Source organism: Leucoraja erinacea, chromosome 35 (genome assembly GCF_028641065.1).
Source record: "Leucoraja erinacea ecotype New England chromosome 35, Leri_hhj_1, whole genome shotgun sequence".
Classification (NCBI taxonomy): Eukaryota; Metazoa; Chordata; class Chondrichthyes; order Rajiformes; family Rajidae; genus Leucoraja; species Leucoraja erinaceus.
In genome coordinates, this window is record NC_073411.1 from 4105869 (window position 1) to 4124567 (window position 18699).

Consider the following 18699-nt stretch of genomic DNA (forward strand, 5'->3'; position numbering starts at 1 on the left):
CCAGCCTCAACTACCTCCTCCAGCAACCCGTTCCATATGCCCACCACCTAACATAATAGACACCAAGACTCACAGCTTGGGCCTCATTTGTGGAATGCTTCATTCTCACTCTCTCTGTAACTTTAGGTTAGATTGTTAGTCTTGTGACACAGTGTGGAAACAGGCCCTTCGGCCCAGCGAGTCCATGCTGACCATCAATCTCCCGAACACTAGTTCTATGTTAAAATCCCACTTTCACATCCCACACACGAGCAAAAATTTACGGAAGCCAATGAACCTGCAAACCTGCACGCCTTTGGAGTGTGGGAGGAAACCGGAGCACCCGGAGAAAACCCACGCAGGTCACGGGGAGAACGTACAAACTCCCTACAGACAGCACCCGTAGTCAGGTTAGGAGGGAATGAAAGGTCAGTGGGTATTTATTAAATCAGAGATTGACAGGTTCTTGATTAGTGTGGGTGTCAGGGGTTACGGGGAGAAGGCAGGAGAGTGGGGTTGAGAGGGAGAAATAGATCAGCCATGATTGGATCGCGGAGTAGACTCGATGGGCCGAATGGCGTAATTATGCTCCCACGTCTTATGAATAACAAAGGGTTAAACTGTGGACGGCCCATCTTTTCTTTGAGTGGATAGCAGGCAAACAAAAGCTTTACACTGTATCGTGCTAGACGTGACGATGATAAACCAAACTGCAAGGCCCTTCAGCCCAGGTGTAGAGCTACTATCCACTTGCTGGAGGCTGGGCCTCACACCCGCCCCAGCACTGCTGCTGCCCACGCCAGCTATCACCTTACTCTGCTTAGTTTTACTAATAACTAAATACTGGACCAAGTGTCTCCCAGTACAGTGGGCTGGACGTGGCAGGGGTGAGGGGTGCGGTGTTCTCCCGCTGAGTGGGTCTCGGCCCACCCTCTCCTCCAACCTCAGCCCTTTCCCAAACCGCGCTCCTCACCCGATCGACATGTTTGGGGCAGGGATTGCGCGCATGTAGCTGCTGGAGACAGCGAGCCTTCTGTCTGTCTGTCTGTCTGCCTGTCTGTCTGTGCCGGAGCTACTAACTGGCAGGGATGATTGTAGTATTTACTGCATTCCTTCCAGCACACCTCAGCCGCTCTCCGGAGCGCCACAGGCATGTTTGTCCGCCATCAGGTTCCAGCTGGCGAGAGGAGTGAAGCGATGACTCCTTCCTCCACCCCCCCCCCCCCCCCCCCCCCCCCCCCCCCCCCCCCCACCACAGCTTCAAAGCAAGAGGGGCAAAGTTTACAGAGGATCAGTTTACAGATACGATAGGTGCGTTGAGCAGGCTTTCAGATAGGCAGAGGGGTGGCACTGAGGGAGCGCCTCACTGTGGAGTTGGTGGCACGATGGCGCAGCGGTAGAGTTGCTGCCTCACAGGGCCAGAGGCCCGGGTTTGATCCTAACTACGGGCGCTGTCTGTACGGAGTTTGTACGTTCTCCCCGTGACCTGCGTGGGTTTTCTCCAGCTTTTTGTGTGTCTATCTTCGGTGTAAACCAGCATCTGCAGTTCCTTCCTCCACACGTCTAGTTTAGTTCCAGTCTAGAGACACAGCGTGGAAACAGGCCCTTCGGCCCACCGAGTCCTCGCCCGCCAGCCATCCCCGTCAAATGACGCGATTCTACACACATTAGGGACAATTTACAGCCAACAAACCTGTCCGCCTTTGGAGTGTGGGAGGAGACCGGATCACCCAGAGGAAACCCACGCAGGTGGCGGGGAGAACAGAGTCCGGTGGAAAGTTCCTTCCCGCACACACAACACTTCCAGCGCCATTCAGTTTGATTGAACACTTCCGTGGAGAAGGTTCTGTACCGTGGTCACCAGTTGAAAGACGACTAATCCATAAGGCCAAGACGACCCTCATTAAGCCAACATTGATGACTAATTTGTAAACATGTTTGAAAGCTTGCCCTTGATGACAGATAACCTCTGACTCATCGACCATCCTTCACTGTAAACATTCCTGACCCTATCAATCTCTGTCTCCAATCCACTGTTACTTCCTCAAACCATACCAGAGATATGCAACACGGAAACAGGCCCTTCGGCCCAACTTGCCCATGCTGACCAAGATGCCCCGATCTACACTAGTCCCACCTTTAGCGCATATATATCCTCCAGACCTTTCCCATCCATGCACCTGTTCAAATGTCTTTCAAATGTTGTCAAGTACCTGCCTTAACTACCTAAGCAGCAGATTAAGGCCCCACAGTGCCAGAGGCCTGGGTTCGATCCTGACTACGGGTGCTGTCTGTAGAGTTTGTACATTCTCCCCGTGACCTGCGTGGGTTTTCTCCAGGTGCAGCGTAGGTTTACAAGGTTAATTCCCGGGATGGCGGGACTGTCATATGCTGAGAGAATGGAGCAGCTGGGCTTGTACACTCTGGAGTTTAGAAGGATGAGAGGGTATCTCATTGAAACATATAAGATTGTTAAGGGCTTGGACACGCTAGAGGCAGGAAATATGTTCCCGATGTTGGGGGAGTCCAGAACCAGGGGCCACAGTTTAAGAATAAGGAGTAAGCAATTTAGAACGGAGACGAGGAAACACTTTTTCTCACAGAGAGTTGTGAGTCTGTGGAATTCTCTGCCTCAGAGGGCGATGGAGGCAGGTTCTCTGGATGCTTTCAAGAGAGAGCTAGATAGGGCTCTTAAAAATAGCAGAGTCAGGAGATATGGGGAGAAGGCAGGAACGGGGTACTGATTGGGGATGATCAGCCATGATCACATTGAATGGCGGTGCTGGCTCGAAGGGCCGAATGGCCTACTCCTGCACCTATTGTCTATTGTGCTCCAGTTTCCTCCCACACTCCACAAAGACGTACAGGTTTGTCGGTTAATTGGCTTAGTAAAATTGTCCTTAGTGAATAGTGTGTGCTAGTGTAATGGGGATCGCTGGTCGGTGTGGACATGGTTGGCCGAAGGGCCTGTTTCCATTCCTGTATCTCGAAAAACAACTCCTCTGGCAGTTCGTTCCATACACACACCACCATGCATTCACCCTATCTATTCCCCTTATGATTTTATACACAGGCCACAAGGCAGCAACTCTCTGCTCAACTCCACCAACATTGCCCACATCATGGTGGGCCTTGCACATGCCACTAAGGTTCCAATATTTGGCTATTTCAAATCCACACATCATTTAGTCCAATTCAATACAGAGGGAGCACTGCATTTTCAGAGAGACTGCGACCCTTCGCTTCCCGCTCCAGTTTTGCTGCAAGGTACATATTTTCCATGTGTTTGCTCTGGAAAACCTGGCTCCAATTCCGAGATGACATCACCTCATCCAGGATTCCCCGATCCTGGAATTCCAGAATTCATCCTCGGGCTGCGAATCTGCGTCAAAGTTAGACTGGAGACTTGGAGCAAAGAAAGCTTTGAGGAGTGGACAGGGTGAGGCCTAGTAGAGAGGGCAAGGGTCTCGACCCGAAACGTCACCCATTCCTTCCCTCCAGAAAATGCTGCCTGGCCCGCAGAGCAAAGGGGCCTGTCCCACTAACACGACCTCTGCCAAGTTTGCCCTTGACTCGTACTCGCAACATGGTCGTCACGAGGTCGTAGGTAGGTCGTAGCAGGTCTTGATGCTAGTCGTAGGTACCCGTGGCATCAAGTAGGTCGCGGCGTTTTTTCCAGCATGATGAAAAATGCCCGCGTGTAAAAATGGTGGTGAATTAGATGGTGAAAGTGGGACAGACCCTTAACTCCAGCACTTTGTGTCTTTCTTTGGGCAAGTCCGGGATGCAAGTGGTCCATGATGGATGGAGATGGAGTGTAGATGGGCCATGATGTAGATGGAGTCAATGCTGTTGGACGAGGCAATGGTTTTGATGTTTCTTAAGATACAAACCATCCCCTCTAGCAATTGTTTATGAGGCATAGATAAGGATAGACAGTCAGAACTGGGTGTTAAAGTCAAACCCCATAGGTTGAAGGTGAGAGGGGGCAACGGGTAAAGGAGATGCGCGGGGCAACTTGTTTACATGGAGGGTGGTGAGTGCCAGGAACACACTGCCAGGGTTAATTGCTGAGGCATTTTGTGGAATAGTGGTATTTAAGTTTAGTTTAGTTTAGAGATACAGCGTGGAAACAGGCCCTTCGGCCCACCGAGTCCGCACCGACCAGCGACCCCCGCACATTAACACTATGTTGTTTAAGAAGGAACTGCAGATGCTGGAAAATCAAAGGTAGACAAAAGTGCTGGAGAAACTCAGCGGGTGCAGCAGCATCTATGGAGCGAAGGAAATAGGCAACGTTTCGGGACGAAACCCTTCAGGAAGGAAATAGGTAACGTTTCCTATTTCCTTCGCTCCATAGATGCTGCTGCACCCGCTGAGTTTCTCCGGCACTTTTACCTACCTCACATTAACACTATCCTACACTCAGGACAATTTAGAATTTCCCCAAGCCAATGAACCTACAAACCTGTTCGTCTTTGTGGAGTGTGGGAGGAAATCAAAGATCTCGGAGAAAACCCACGCAGGTCACGGGGAGAACGTACAAGCTCCGTGCAGGCAGCACCCGTAGTCAGGATCGAACCCGGGTCTCTGGCGCTGGGAGGCAGGGACTCTACCGCCCCGTGCTATAATTCTTAAATATTCACGTCAGAGTGTGTCACAACTATCCAAAGAGAGGAAACTGCTCCAAGAGTTGCGGCGTGGCTGAGTCTGTAGCTGGTTATAGTGGCCCTGGATCATTCCTGGAAGTCAGGACAGCCCTGTGTCGAGATCCGTTCAAACTTCACTACCTCCGCACTCTGTGGGAATCGCTTTGTCAAAACATTGCCCCAGCTGTCAACGTTGACCTCTCTCCAGTGGGGGTTTGTGGGGGGGGGGGGGGGGGGGGGGGGGGGAGAGGACCGTAAGGCAACAGCAACCCATCGCTTCCCACCTTCCATCCCCTGGGGCTGCTTAATGCATCGAGGCCCCAAACACAGATGCACACGGCTCCCAGCCTCACTCGCTGCCCGAGGGAACGCTCGGAACAAAACACCAGCATACACAACACAACACAGGCAGATGGACGAAGCAACTCGTCTTAAAACAGTAACCTTACTTTCTCCCCTCTCCCAATCTTCCCCACATGCTTTACACTTCAGAGATACAGCGGGGAAACAGGCCCTTCGGCCCACCGAGTCCGTGCCGACCATCGATTCCCGTATACTAATACTATCCTAGACAGTAGGGACAATGTACAAATTACACAAGCCATATAACCAGTAAACCAAAAAGTCTTCGGAGTGTGGGAGGAAACTGAAGATCTTGGAGAAAACCCACGCAGTCACGGGGAGAACGTACACGCTCCGTACAGACAGCGCCCGTGGTCAGGATCGAACCCGGCTCTCTGGCGCTGTGAGGCAGCAACGCTACCGCTGCGCCACTCCCTCCCAGCTGCCTCCTTACACAGCAGCTGAGCCCAGAAGATCAGCACCAACCTCCCAGCTGGGGGGATTTCTGGTTCGAATCCCACCCCAGACACAAACGCAGAGAAATCCCACTCAAACCCACACACACACACACACAGCACAGAGGAGGACTTTCGACTGTGACGCTCGGATTGTTTTCTCAGGAACGCCGGAGGTTGCGGGGATACCTGCAACAGGCCCTTCGGCCCACCGAGTCCATGCCGACCAGCGATCCCCGCACACTAACACCACCCTACACGCACTAGGGACCATTATTTCGATTTTGCCACTCCCATTAACCTGCACACCTGCACGTCTTTGGAGTGTGGGAGGAAACCTGAGCTCCCAGAGAAAACCCACGCAGGCCACGGGGAGAACGTACAAACTACGTACAGACAGCACTCATATTCAGGATCAAACCTGGGTCCCTGGCGCTGTGAGGCAGCAACTCTACCGCTGCGCCACCAAAGTCATGTCCATATAACCATATAACCATATAACAATTACAGCACGGAAACAGGCCATCTCGGCCCTACAAGTCCATGCCGAACAAATTTTTTTTTTCCCCTTAGTCCCACCTGCCTGCACTCATACCATAACCCTCCATTCCCTTCTCATCCATATGCCTATCCCAATTTATTTTTAAATGATACCAATGAACCTGCCTCCACCACTTCCACTGGGAGCTCATTCCACACCGCCACCACTCTCTGCGTAAAGAATTCCCCCTCATATTACCCCTAAACTTCTGTCCCTTAATTCTGAAGTCATGTCCTCTTGTTTGAATCTTCCCTATTCTCAAAGGGAAAAGCTTGTCCACATCAACTCTGTCTATCCCTCTCATCATTTAAAGACCTCTATCAGGTCCCCCCCTTAACCTTCTGCGCTCCAGAGAATAAAGACCTAACTTATTCAACCTATCTCTGTAACTTAGTTGTTGAAACCCAGGCAACATTCTAGTAAATCTCCTCTGTACTCTCTCTATTTTGTTGACATCCTTCCTATAATTTGGCGACCACAATTGTACACCATACTCCAGATTTGGTCTCACCAATGCCTTGTACAATTTTAACATTGTCCATGTTTACATCCAAATCACTTATACGTATGTGTAAGAAAGAACTGCAGATGCTGGTAAAATCGGTAGACACAAAATGCTGTGATAACTCAGCAGGTGAGGCAATGGACCCGAAACGTCACCCATTCCTTCTCTCCATAGATGCCGCCTCACCTGCTAAGTTACATCAGCATTTTGTGTCTACCTTCACTTATATAGATCACAAAACAGAGGTCCCAGCACCGAATCTAGCCTGAATATTGTTCTTCCAACATAAGCAACATCCAACATGTTAGTCCATGCAACCAAGTCACTGTCAATTTTATTCTGATCCTCTTCCCCAAGCACTCAATAGACAATATACAATAGATGCAGGAGTAGGCCATTTGGCCCTTCGAGCCAGCACCGCCATTCAATGTGATCATGGCTGATCATCCACAATCAGTACCCCGTTCCTGCCTTCACCCCATATCCCCTGACTCCGCTATCTTTAAGAGCCCTATCTAGCTCTCTCTTGAAAGTGTCCAGAGAACCTGCCTCCACCGCCCTCTGAGGCAGAGAATTCCACAGACTCTCTGTGAGAAAAAGTATTTCCTCATCTCCGTTCTAAATGGCTTACCCCTTATTCTGAAACTGTGGCCCCTGGTTCTGGACTCCCCCAACATCGGGAACATGTTTCCTGCCTCTATTGTGTCCAAACCCTTAATAATCTTACATGTTTCAATAAGATTCCCTCTCATCCTACTAAATTCCAGAGTGTACAAGCCCAGCCGCTCCATTCTCTCAGCATATGACAGTCCTGCCATCCCGGGAATTAACCTCATGAAACTACGCAGCACTCCCTCAATAGCAAGAATGTCCTTCCTCAAATTTGGAGACCAAAATGTCTCCTGATGAGCTATGTTGCTATCTCTAAGGGGAGGGGGGGGGCAAAGTGGGCATCTCTCTGCCCCATGCCACAGTTGACAAGGGCCCGTGGGCAGAGTAGATACCGTCTCTGTCCGTTCTTAAATCTATTGACATGGAATCATGGCTGAGTATTTGCAACAATAATCCTTCCTGCCTCACAGTGCCAGAGACACAGGCTCGATCCTGACCTCCGGTGCTGTCTGTGTGGAGTTTGCACGTTCTCCCTGTCCTCCCTCATCCCAAAGATGTGTGTGAGTAAGTTAACTGGCCGTCCGTGAAGTTCCCCTCGCATGAAGGGAGCAGATGCAACAGTGGGTTAACATCGGACTAGCCTGCGAACGGGTGATCGATGGGCAGCATGGACTTGGTGGGGAAATGGCCTGTTTCCCTGCTGTATCTTTCAATCAATCAATCAATCAATCAATCAATCAATCAATCAATCAAAAACTTCTGGGAAGGAACTGCAGATGCTGGTTTACACCAAAGATAGACACCAAATGCTGGAGTAACTCAGCGCGACAGGCAGCATCTCTGGTGAGAAGAAATGGGTGACGTTTCGGGTCGAGACCCTTCTCTCCCTCTCCCGACTTTCAGTCTGAAGAAGAGCCTCGACGTTCCGAAACGTCACCCATTCCTTCCAATCAAGAATTTATTCTGCGTACAGCACAACCCATCCCGTGTTTCGGACTTTCGGGCTGCTATCTTCCCTATTTTGTTGACCCAGGAAAATGGCTCCACGTTAAGGTGAGTTGATGGTTCAGGGGGGGGGGGGGGGGTTGGGAGAGGGGGGGGAGAGTTATTGGGGGGGGGGGGGGGGGGGGGGGGGGGAGGTGGCTGTAAGTGGGTTGTTGGTACGGAGGGAGATTGAGAGGGCGGGGGGGGGGGGGGGGGGGGGAATGGGTAGGGTGGAGAAGAGAAGACGGGGAGCGAGAGGGCAGCAGTGGGGAGAGTGAAAGGTCGATGGGGTGGGAAGAGGTTAGGGAGGAGAGTGAGAGGGTGGGGGGGGGAGAGTGAGAGGGCAATCGTGGGGAGGGGGGAGTAAGAGGGCCAGGGTGGGGTGGATGGGTGGGGGTGGGGTGGGGAGGGGCAATCGGGGGGGGGGGGGGGGGAGTAAGACGGGAGGGGAGGGAGTGAGGGGGGGGGGGGCGGGGAGACGGAGCGGAGGAGGGAGTGCGGTTTATAAGGTCTCTCTGCACGGCCTAGCAGCGGCGGTGAGCCTGTACTCTCTGCTGTACAGAAACCAGTGGGGGCCTGCGCTCCCAGATGTGGAGAAGCATCTGGTGGGGGGGGGTGGGGTGAGGGGGGGGGGGGGGGGAGGGTGGAATTTCCTGCCTAGCGTGCACCCTCCCTGCGTGTGTCCGGGCCTGCGACACACACACACAGTGGAATCAGTGATGGCCTGTTCTACGTCACCCACCATCTGCAACCACTCAGAGCGAGCTGCCTTCCTGCATAGCCGTCTGGAAACAATCTGCCTGCGCCGCGCCTCATTTGGCACCGAGACTGCTGGCGTGCCGGGGTTTAGCCGAGGAGTTGCATGTGTCGGGGTCGGTGGTGCGATCTGTGGAGATCAGGGGTCGGTTTGTCTCTGATCCCGTTCCACTTGGATGGGCAAGGGGCCAACTGGGACGGGAGCGTTCGGTAGCACGGTGGCGCAGCGGTAGAGTCGCTGCCTCACAGCGCCAGAGACCCGGGTTCCATCCCGACTGCGGGTGCCGTCTGTACCCAGTCAGCACGTTTTGCCCGTGGCCCGCGTGGGTTTTCCCCAGGTGCTCCGGTTTCCTCCCACACTCCAAAGACGCACAGGATTGTCGGTTAATTGGCTTTGGTAAAATTGTAAATTGTCTTGTAGGATAAGTGAGGTGTGTGTAGGATAGTGTCAGTATATGCGGGGACTTAGTTGGCGTGGACTTGGTGGGCCAAACGGGAGGAAACACACGTGGTCACAGGGAGAACGTACAAACTCCACACACACAGACTGCACCCGTAGTTAGAAACATAGAAATTAGGTGCAGGAGTAGGCTATTCGGCCCTTCGAGCCTGCACCGCCATTCAATATGATCATGGCTGATCATCCAACTCAGTATCCCGTACCTGCCTTCTCTCCATACCCTCTGATCCCCTTAGCCACAAGGGCCACATCTAACTCCCTCTTAAATATAGCCAATGAACTGTCCTCAACTACCCTCTGTGGCAGAGAGTTCCAGAGATTCACCACTTTCTGTGTGAAAAATGTTCTCCTCATCTCGGTTTTAAAGGATTTCCCCCTTATCCTTAAGCTGTGACCCCTTGTCCTGGACTTCCCTAACATCGGGAACAATCTTCCTGCATCTAGCCTGTCCAACCCCTTAAGAATTTTGTAAGTTTCTATAAGATCCCCTCTCAATCTCCTAAATTCTAGAGAGTATAAACCAAGTCTATCCAGTCTTTCTTCATAAGACAGTCCTGACATCCCAGGAATCAGTCTGGTTGGGATCAAACCAGGGCCACTGTGTTGCATTATCTTAACCCAGTGGACCTGTCCTGCCTCAGTCTGAAGGGGGATCTCGACCTGAAACGTCACCCATTCCTTTGCTCCAGACACGCTGCCTGTCCTGTCCGGTGAGTAACTCCAGCTTTTTGTGTCCGCCAAAATAGATACGGTCATGTTCATTAGTCAGAGGGATAGAATTAGGCCATTCTGCCCATCAAGTCTACTCCACTATTCAATCATGGCTGATCTATCTTTCCCTCTCAACCCCATTCTCCTGTCTTCTCCCCCTAACCCTTGACATCTTTACCAAGCAAGTATCTGCCAATCTCTGCCTTAAAAATAACGAATGATTTGGCCTCCACAGTAGTCTATGGCAATGAATTCCCGATTCACCACGTTCTTGCCCCAAGACGAACGCCTCTCCCGTGCACCCCTCCCACACAATGCAGCTCTCCCTCGGGGTCTAGCGGGACTTTTGGATTCGTATAGTGGAAGCAGGCCCTTCGGCCCAACTTGCCCATGCTGCCCAACATGTCCCATCTACACTAGTCCTACCTGCTGGTGTTTGGTCCATATCCCTCCAAACCTGCCCTATCCATGTACCTGTCTAACTGTTTCTTAAACATTGGGATAGTCCCAGCCTCAACTACCTCCTCTGGCAGCTTGTTCCATGCACCCACCACCCTTTGTGTGAAAAAGTTACCCCTCAGATTCCTATTGAATCTTTAGTCCTAGACTCTGCCACTAATGGAAACATCCTCTCCACATCCACTCTATCCAAGCCTTTCACTATTTGTAGTCATAGAGTGATGCAGCATGGAAACAGGCCCTTGTTGCCCCTCAGATTCCTATTCAGTTTTTTCCCCATCATCTTGAACCTATGTCCTCTGGTCCTCGATCCACCTACTCTGGGCAAGAGACTCGGTGCGTCTACCCGATCTATTTATATTTCATACTGCGGAAGGGCGACTCGAAACCACAATTGTGACTCGGGAGTCAAGAATGCCAATACTGACACACTGCATAGAACTGCACGCGCATCATCACACACTGTTGACCACACAGTGAACGGCTGGCCTCAGGAGTGTTGTAGGGATATGCAGAGGGATCTAGGAGTGGAGATACAAAGTTGCTTGAATGTGGTGCTACAGGTAGCTAGGGCGGTCAGAAGGGGCCCACCGGCCATCATGAGACACAGTATTGAGCATAGAAGTTGGGAGATCATGTTGCAGTTATACAAGGCGTTGGTGAGGCCATGCTCTCCAGAGATGCTGCCTTCTTCACACTGCCTTTAGAATGATTCATTGAATTGAAATAGTGAGGACGTCTAAGAAGGGCAGGACCTCCAGAGTAAATAGTTCAATTCTGTAGATCAGTGCATGTTCTGGTCTCCAAAAACGAGGCGAATGGGTTCGAATCCAAACTTCTCTCACCATGTAAAAATGTAGAAACACGCTAATAAATTAGGTGCAGGAGTAGGCCATTCGGCCCTTCGAGAAATTGCACCGCCATTCAACAATATGATCATGGCTGAACCATCCAACTCAGTATCCCGTACCTACCTTCTCTACCATCCCCCCTGATCCCCTTAGCCACAAGGGCCACATCTAACTCCCTCTTAAATATAGCCAATGAACTGGCCTCGACTACCCTCTGCGGCAGAGAGTTCCAGAGATTCACCACTCTCTGTGTGAAAAAAGTTCTTCTTCATCTCGGTTTTAAAGGATTTCCCCCTTATCCTTAAGCTGTGACCCCCTTGTCCTGGACTTCCCTAACATCGGGAACAATTTTCCTGCATCTAGCCTGTCCAACCCCTTAAGAATTTTGTAAGTTTCTATAAGATCCCCTCTCAATCTCCTAAATGCTAGAGAGTATAAACCAAGTCTATCCAGTCTTTCTTCATAAGACAGTCCTGACATCCCAGGAATCAGTCTGGTGAACCGTCTCTGCACTCCCTCTATGGCAATAATGTCCTTCCTCAGATTTGGAGACCAAAAATGTACGCAATACTCCAGTTGTGGTCTCAATGGATTACGGTTTACAAGACCCTGTACAACTGCAGTTAGAACCTCTTTACTGCTCCTATATAACTCAAATCATTTTGCAATGAAAAAAAAATACCATTCCCATTCAGATCTAGGAGTGTAGATACATAGTTGCTTGAATGTGGTGCTACAGGTAGCTAGGGCGGTCAGAAGGGGCTCACCGGCCATCATGAGACACAGTATTGAGCATAGAAGTTGGGAGATCATGTTGCAGTTATACAAGGCGTTGGTGAGGCCATGCTCTCCAGAGATGCTGCCTTCTTCACACTGCCTTTAGAATGATTCATTGAACCGAAATAGTGAGGACGTCTAAGAAGGGCAGGACCTCCAGAGTAAATAGTAGCTGTAGATCAGTGCATGTTCTGGTCTCCAAATGGAGGCGTGGGTTCGAATCCCACTTCTGACACCATGTAAAACGACTTGATTGCTACACAAAGTCTTTTACTGATAGTTTATTATAAACACTACATACATACTATGCAATAGCTGTCCGTGGTCATCACTGGAGCTAGAGAGCGAGCTGGAGGTGGGGACACTACAATTATACGAGAGACAATGGGGAGTGGTTAGTAGTGGTGAGGTCATTATGATAAAGGAACATGCACTGATCTACAGTAGCCCTCTGGGTAGTGTTGTAGAGCAGAGGGATCTAGGAGTACAGGCGCATGGTTCCTTGAAGGTCAAGTCGCAGGTAGATAGGGTGGTCAAAAAGGCTTTTGGCACTTTGGCCTTCATCAGTCAGAGTATTGAGTATAGAAGTTGGGAGGTCATGTTGCAGTTGTATAAGACGTTGGTGAGACCGCATTTAGAATATTGTGTTCGGTTCTGGGCACCATGTTATAGGAAAGATGTCAAGCTGGAAAAGGGTACAGAGAAGATTTACGACAATGTTGCCAGACTTGAGGGTCTGAGCTATGGGAAGAGGTTGAGCAGGTTAGGACTCTATTCCCTGGAGCGCAGGAGAATGAGGGTTGATCTCAAAATCAGGAGAGGAAAAGATTGCATAGATTTATAGAGTGTCTTGCCCAGAGTAGGTGAATGGAGAAACAGAGGACATAGGTTCAAGGTGAGGGGAGGGAAAGATTTAATCGGAACCTGAGGGGTTACTTTTTCACACAAAAGATGATGGGTGTATGGAACGAGCAGATGGGAGGTAGTTGAGGCTGGTACTACCGTAACGTTTAAGAAATATTTGGACAGCTACATTGGTTTAGAGGTGTATGGGTCAAACACAGACATGTGGGACGAGTGTAGATGGGACAAGTTGGTCAGTAAAGGCATGGTGGGCTGAAGGGCCTGTATGGACATAAGATGGACACAAAAAGCTGGAGTAACTCAGCAGGACACGCAGTGTAGTAGCCATTTAGCTTAAATCAGTATGTTCTAATTTTAACCAGTTACCTTTAAATGTTTATCTGCCTGCTGTTACGTGGGTGGGCTTTATACATAGTCTGGGGCGAGGTTGCGGCTGAGATTCTGGCGCAGACTCCCTAGGAGTTTAGTTTAGTTTGATGAAGATCGGGGGAGAGACATAGTTCTCGACCGTGCACGAGCTTGACAAAGAGTATGATTGAAATGTACTTATAGCCCCTGTCCCACGGTACGAGTTCATTCCAAGAGCTCTCCCGAGTTACAAAAAAATCAAACTCGTGGTAAGCACAGAGATTGAACGTAGCGGGTACGTCGGAGCTCGGGGACGTCTCTTAGCGCTAATGGCAGGTACTCGGGAAGACTCGCTAACGGCAGGGAAGCACGGGAAGACTGGTGAAGATTTTTCAACATGATGAAAAATGTCCACGAGAGCCCCGAGTACCGACGAGTGGCCATTACCGTAAATCTCCGAGTTCGAATCAGGGCAAACTCGGGAGAGCTCTTGGAATGAACTCGTACCGTGGGACAGGGGTTTAATACAAGGAGAAGCTTTTATGAATTATCTTACTGTTTGTGCTACTACAATGAAGAAACTATTAATCAAGAGACTGTTTTTGGAAGATTCATCTTATGACGGCATTGAATGTCTCGTGGGTGTGTATCGATTACCTTCTGATCCACGGCCATCATTTAAAGTGACCATTGAGGACTAAAACCTTGACACGCTGTAAAAACTGTCACCACCGGCTGCATCTCTGGAGATAAGGAATGGATGATGTTTCTGGTCGAGACCCTACTTCAGGCCCGAAATGACACCCATTGCTTCTCTCCAGAGATGCTGCCTGAGATACTCCAGCTTTTTGCGTCTATCTTCGGTTTAAACCAGCACCTGCAGTTCCTTCCTACAAAGTTGGATCAAGGATGGTCTGAGGGGGTCACCAAGGAGATAGTTCAGAGTGTGGGGCGATTGTAATATGTGAGTGGAGATTTGCTTCTGTGGCTCACAGGCGAATAGTCGTCTGTGTTTGACGCCATCTTGGACGCGGTCAGAACACGAAGGAGGGGCTGCAACGTGATTCTGCCCGCAGTGCGGTCGACATGTTTGCTCCCGCGTCACAGGCTGTGAGTGCGTTGGACAGAGGGGCCAAATCATCGACCTCTAGACTACACAAGATACACAGATGAGAGGCAGCGGCGACTGTTGATACTTCCGACTACAATTCACACTCGACATGCTGCACACAACGCACAAACCCTGCTTATTGATGTGTTTTAGATGACATCTTATTCCTTAAAAAGCTTCACAGTCATAGGAGTAGGTGATAGGAGTAGAATTAGGCCATTCGGCCCATCAAGTCTACTCCACCATTCAATCATGGCTGATCTATCTATCCCATTTAACCCCATTCTCCTGCCTTCTCCACATAACCTCTGACACCCGTACTAATCAAGAATCTACCTATCTCTGCCTTGAAAATATCCACTGACTTGGCCTCCACTGCCTTCTGTGGCAAAGAATTCCACAGATTCGCCACCGTCTGACTAACGAAATCTTTTCCACAAGAACATCCTTTAATTCTGATGTAGCCTAGTGTAAATGGGGCATCTTGGTTGGCATGGGAAAGTTGGGCCAAAGGGCCTGTTTCTATCCTGTAATACTCTGCGACTTTAAGAACATAAGCAATAAGAGTTAGGTCTGCCCTTGAATCATGTTCCATCACTCCTCAAGACTCTGGCTAATCATCTGCCTCGAACCTTTTTTCAGTGATCCACAAATCCCTTCATTCCATTAACGTCTGGAAATCTACTTATCAAAGTAGATACTGTTTACTGAAGATAGACGCAAAATGCTGGAGTAACTCAGCAGGTCAGTCTCTGCAGTAGGCCCAAAGCCTCAATTTCACAAAGTCAGGACCAACAAGTGAATAATACCTGCAGGATACATTTGCGAGCTGCACGGTGGCACAGCAGTAGATTTGCCGCCTCACAGCGCCAGAGACCCCGTTCCGGTCCTGACGCCGGGTACTGTCCGAAGCCAATTAACCTACAGACATCTGTAGTGTGTGACAAGACCTGAGCACCCGGAGAAAACCAACGTGACCGCATACAAACTCCATACAGGCAAGCACCCGTGGTCATGAATCAACGCGGGTCTCTGGCGCTGTGAAGCAGCAACTCCACAGCTGCACCACCGTGCCACCCTCTCTGCACGATCTGCGCCCGTTCCAGCATGGCAACATCTGTCCTGTAAAACGGTGCCCGGGACTGAACTCAATACTCTAAGGTCTGAAGTAGTCTCGACACGAAACATCACCCAGTCCTTCTCTCCAGAGATGCTGGCTGTCCCGCTGAATTACTCCAGCATTTTGTGTCTATCTTCGATTTAAACCAGCATCTGCAGTTCTGTCCTAGTTGTACAGGGCCCTGGTGAGACCACACCTGGAATATTGTGTGCAGTTTTGGTCTCCGAATTTGAGGAAGTACATTCTTGCTATTGAGGGAGTGCAGCGTAAGTTCACCAGGTTAATTCCTGGGATGGCAGGACTGACGTATGATGAAAGAATGGGTCGATTGGGCTTGTATTCACTGGAATTTAGGATGAGAGGGGATCTTATAGAAACATATAAAATTCTTAAAGGGATTGGACAGGCTAGATGCAGGTAAAACGGTCCCGATGTTGGGGGAGTCCAGAACCAGGGGTCAGCTTTAGAATAAGGGGTCGGCCATTTAGGACCAAGATGAGGCAAAAAAAATTCACCCAGAGAGTTGTGAATCTGTGGAATTCTCAGCCACAGAAGGCAATGGAAGCCAATTCACTGGATGTTTTCCAGAGAGAGTGATGATATTGAATGGCGGTGCTGGCTCGAAGGGCCAAATGCCCACACAATCGCAGCCTTGCAACTTCTCCCATTAAGTCCCAGGAGCATTCCCCCCCCCCCCCCCCCCATCTCCCAGCAAGAGTGAAGGTCCCTACCTTGCTCTGGAAGTGTCAGAGCAGGCCGTGCGGTGGAGAGGGAGAGAAGGCCAAGCAGAGCCCAGCACACCAGGTCAACGCAGCTGATCATTCCACTACCACGTCTGCTCGCCCACAGCCTGTCCTATCACCATCTGGGCGCCCGTCCCATCGGCTCGCTCCGTCACTGTCTGAAGCTCTCAGCTGGAAACGGACCCGCTGCAAAAGAAGACAAACACATCCGTTAGCACTACCACAGATCCAGCCCTACATGATGCAATGAAGCTTTGGTTTAGTCTGGTCTAGTCTCTCCACATCATTGTCTATATCTCCCCTTCCTCTTATCCCTAACCATTCTGAAGAAGGGGCTCGAACATCACCCATTCCTTCTCTTCAGATACGCTGTCTGTCCCGCTGAGTGACTCCAGCTTTTTGTGTCTCAACCCAACACATCACATAGAAACATAGAAATTAGGTGCAGGAGTAGGCCATTCGGCCCTTCGAGCCTGCACCGCCATTCAATATGATCATGGCTGATCATCCAACTCAGTATCCCGTACCTGCCTTCTCTCCATACCCCCTGATCCCCTTAGCCACAAGGGCCACATCTAATTCCCTCTTAAATATAGCCAATGAACTGGCCTCGACTACCCTCTGTGGCAGAGAGTTCCAGAGATTCTTGCATCTTGCCTGTCCAACCCCTTAAGAATTTTGTAAGTTTCTATAAGATCCCCTCTCAATCTCCTAAATTCTAGAGAGTATAAACCAAGTCTATCCAGTCTTTCTTCATAAGACAGCCCTGACATCCCAGGAATCAGTCTGGTGAACCTTCTCTGCACTCCCTCTATGGCAATAATGTCCTTCCTCAGATTTGGAGACCAAAACTGTACGCAATACTCCAGGTGTGGTCTCACCAAGACCCTGTACAACTGCAGTAGAATCTCCCTGCTCCTATACTCAAATCCTTTTGCTATGAAAGCCAACATACCATTCACTTTCTTCACTTCACTTCACCCATTGATGCTGCCTGCCCCGTCCCGTTACTCCAGCATTTTGTGTCTATCTTCGGCGTAAACCTGCATCTGCAGTTCCTTCCTACACTTTCAGTTTAGTTTAGAGATACCGCATGGAAACCTGCCCTTCGGCCCATCGAGTCCGTGCCGAACCAACGATCACCCCGAATGTTAGAGCCATCCTAGCACGAGGAGCAATTCACGATCTTTACCAAAGCCAATTAACCTACAATCCTACACGTCTTTGGAGTGTGGGAGGAAACCGGAGAAAATCCAGGGGGTCACGGGGTGAACGTACAAACTCCGTACAGACAGCACCCGTAGTCAGGATCGAACCCGGGACTCAGACGCTGTAAGGCAGCAACACTACCGCTGCGCCACCATGCTCTTGACTAAGCTGCTGGCAGGAGGCCTCACTGCTAGTGTAGTTTGGTTTAGTTTATTAGTCACGTGTACCGAGGTACAGTGAAAAGCATTTTTATTGCATGCTATCCAGTCAGCTAAAAGGCTATACATGTTTACAATCAAACCATCCACATTGTACAGTATGCAGGGAACAATCTTTAGTACACAATACAGTCCAATGAAAGTCATATTAAAGATAGTCCGAAGCTCTCCGATGAGGTAGATGGGTAAGGGACCACTCAAGGGGTTAGTGCGTACAGACAAGTGCGCACACACGTGCAAATGCGCACGCGCGCACACACACACTTAAGCACGCATATACACACTCACACTGACTCAAGCGCCCACACACCGTGCACACGCACATACAGACAAGCACACACCCATAGACACGTGCACACACAGACACCACACAGACACGCGTAGACACAGACAAGCACACCCGTGCGCACACACAGACACGCAAACACACACACACCCATAGACACACGCACACTCACATGCACGCGCACACACACAAACACTGTCACAGACTCGCACACACACAGACACACGCGCACACACACAGACACGCGCACACACAAAAACACGGTCACAGATTCGCACACACACAGACACACGCACATACACCCGCCCTCTTAGCCACAACCCCACCAGATTCAACCTGTGGTCATCTCTGGCCACAAGCACATTCCACAGGACACTAATGACCACATCTCCAACACTTACAGGAATGAATCCAAATGTAAATACTTGACGTCACCCAGCTCACAGTTCAGTGTTATGTCCTTACGTACTGCCAGTGATGTGACAGAGGCCAGGAATGTAAGCTGTCGTCCGTGTCTGTCTGCCTGCCTGCCTGCTCCACATGTGACTAATACAGCAATCTTGGCTGCACACCTGTTTTCCACTCACCACCGCCTCCAGCTCATGTACAATGTTGAAGCCTGCGTCACAGCCCAACTCAAGCCAGTCCGAAGAAGGGTCTCAACCCGACACGTCACCCATTCCTTCGCTCCATTGATGCTGCCTCACCCGCTGAGTTTC

General features: G+C 50.2%; 1 protein-coding gene across 7 annotated transcripts in view; it reads right to left on the reverse strand.

The window, feature by feature from the left end:
- LOC129713207 (fibroblast growth factor receptor 1-like) overlaps positions 1–18699 on the reverse strand; it is a 156063-nt gene that overhangs the window by 73633 nt on the left and 63731 nt on the right. For all 7 annotated transcript variants that reach the window (XM_055662120.1, XM_055662126.1, XM_055662125.1 and 4 more), the window contains one exon: positions 16256–16453. In XM_055662120.1, the coding sequence (XP_055518095.1) occupies positions 16256–16346 (91 nt within the window). In that variant the 5' untranslated portion in view covers positions 16347–16453. The remainder of the gene's footprint in view (positions 1–16255; positions 16454–18699) is intronic.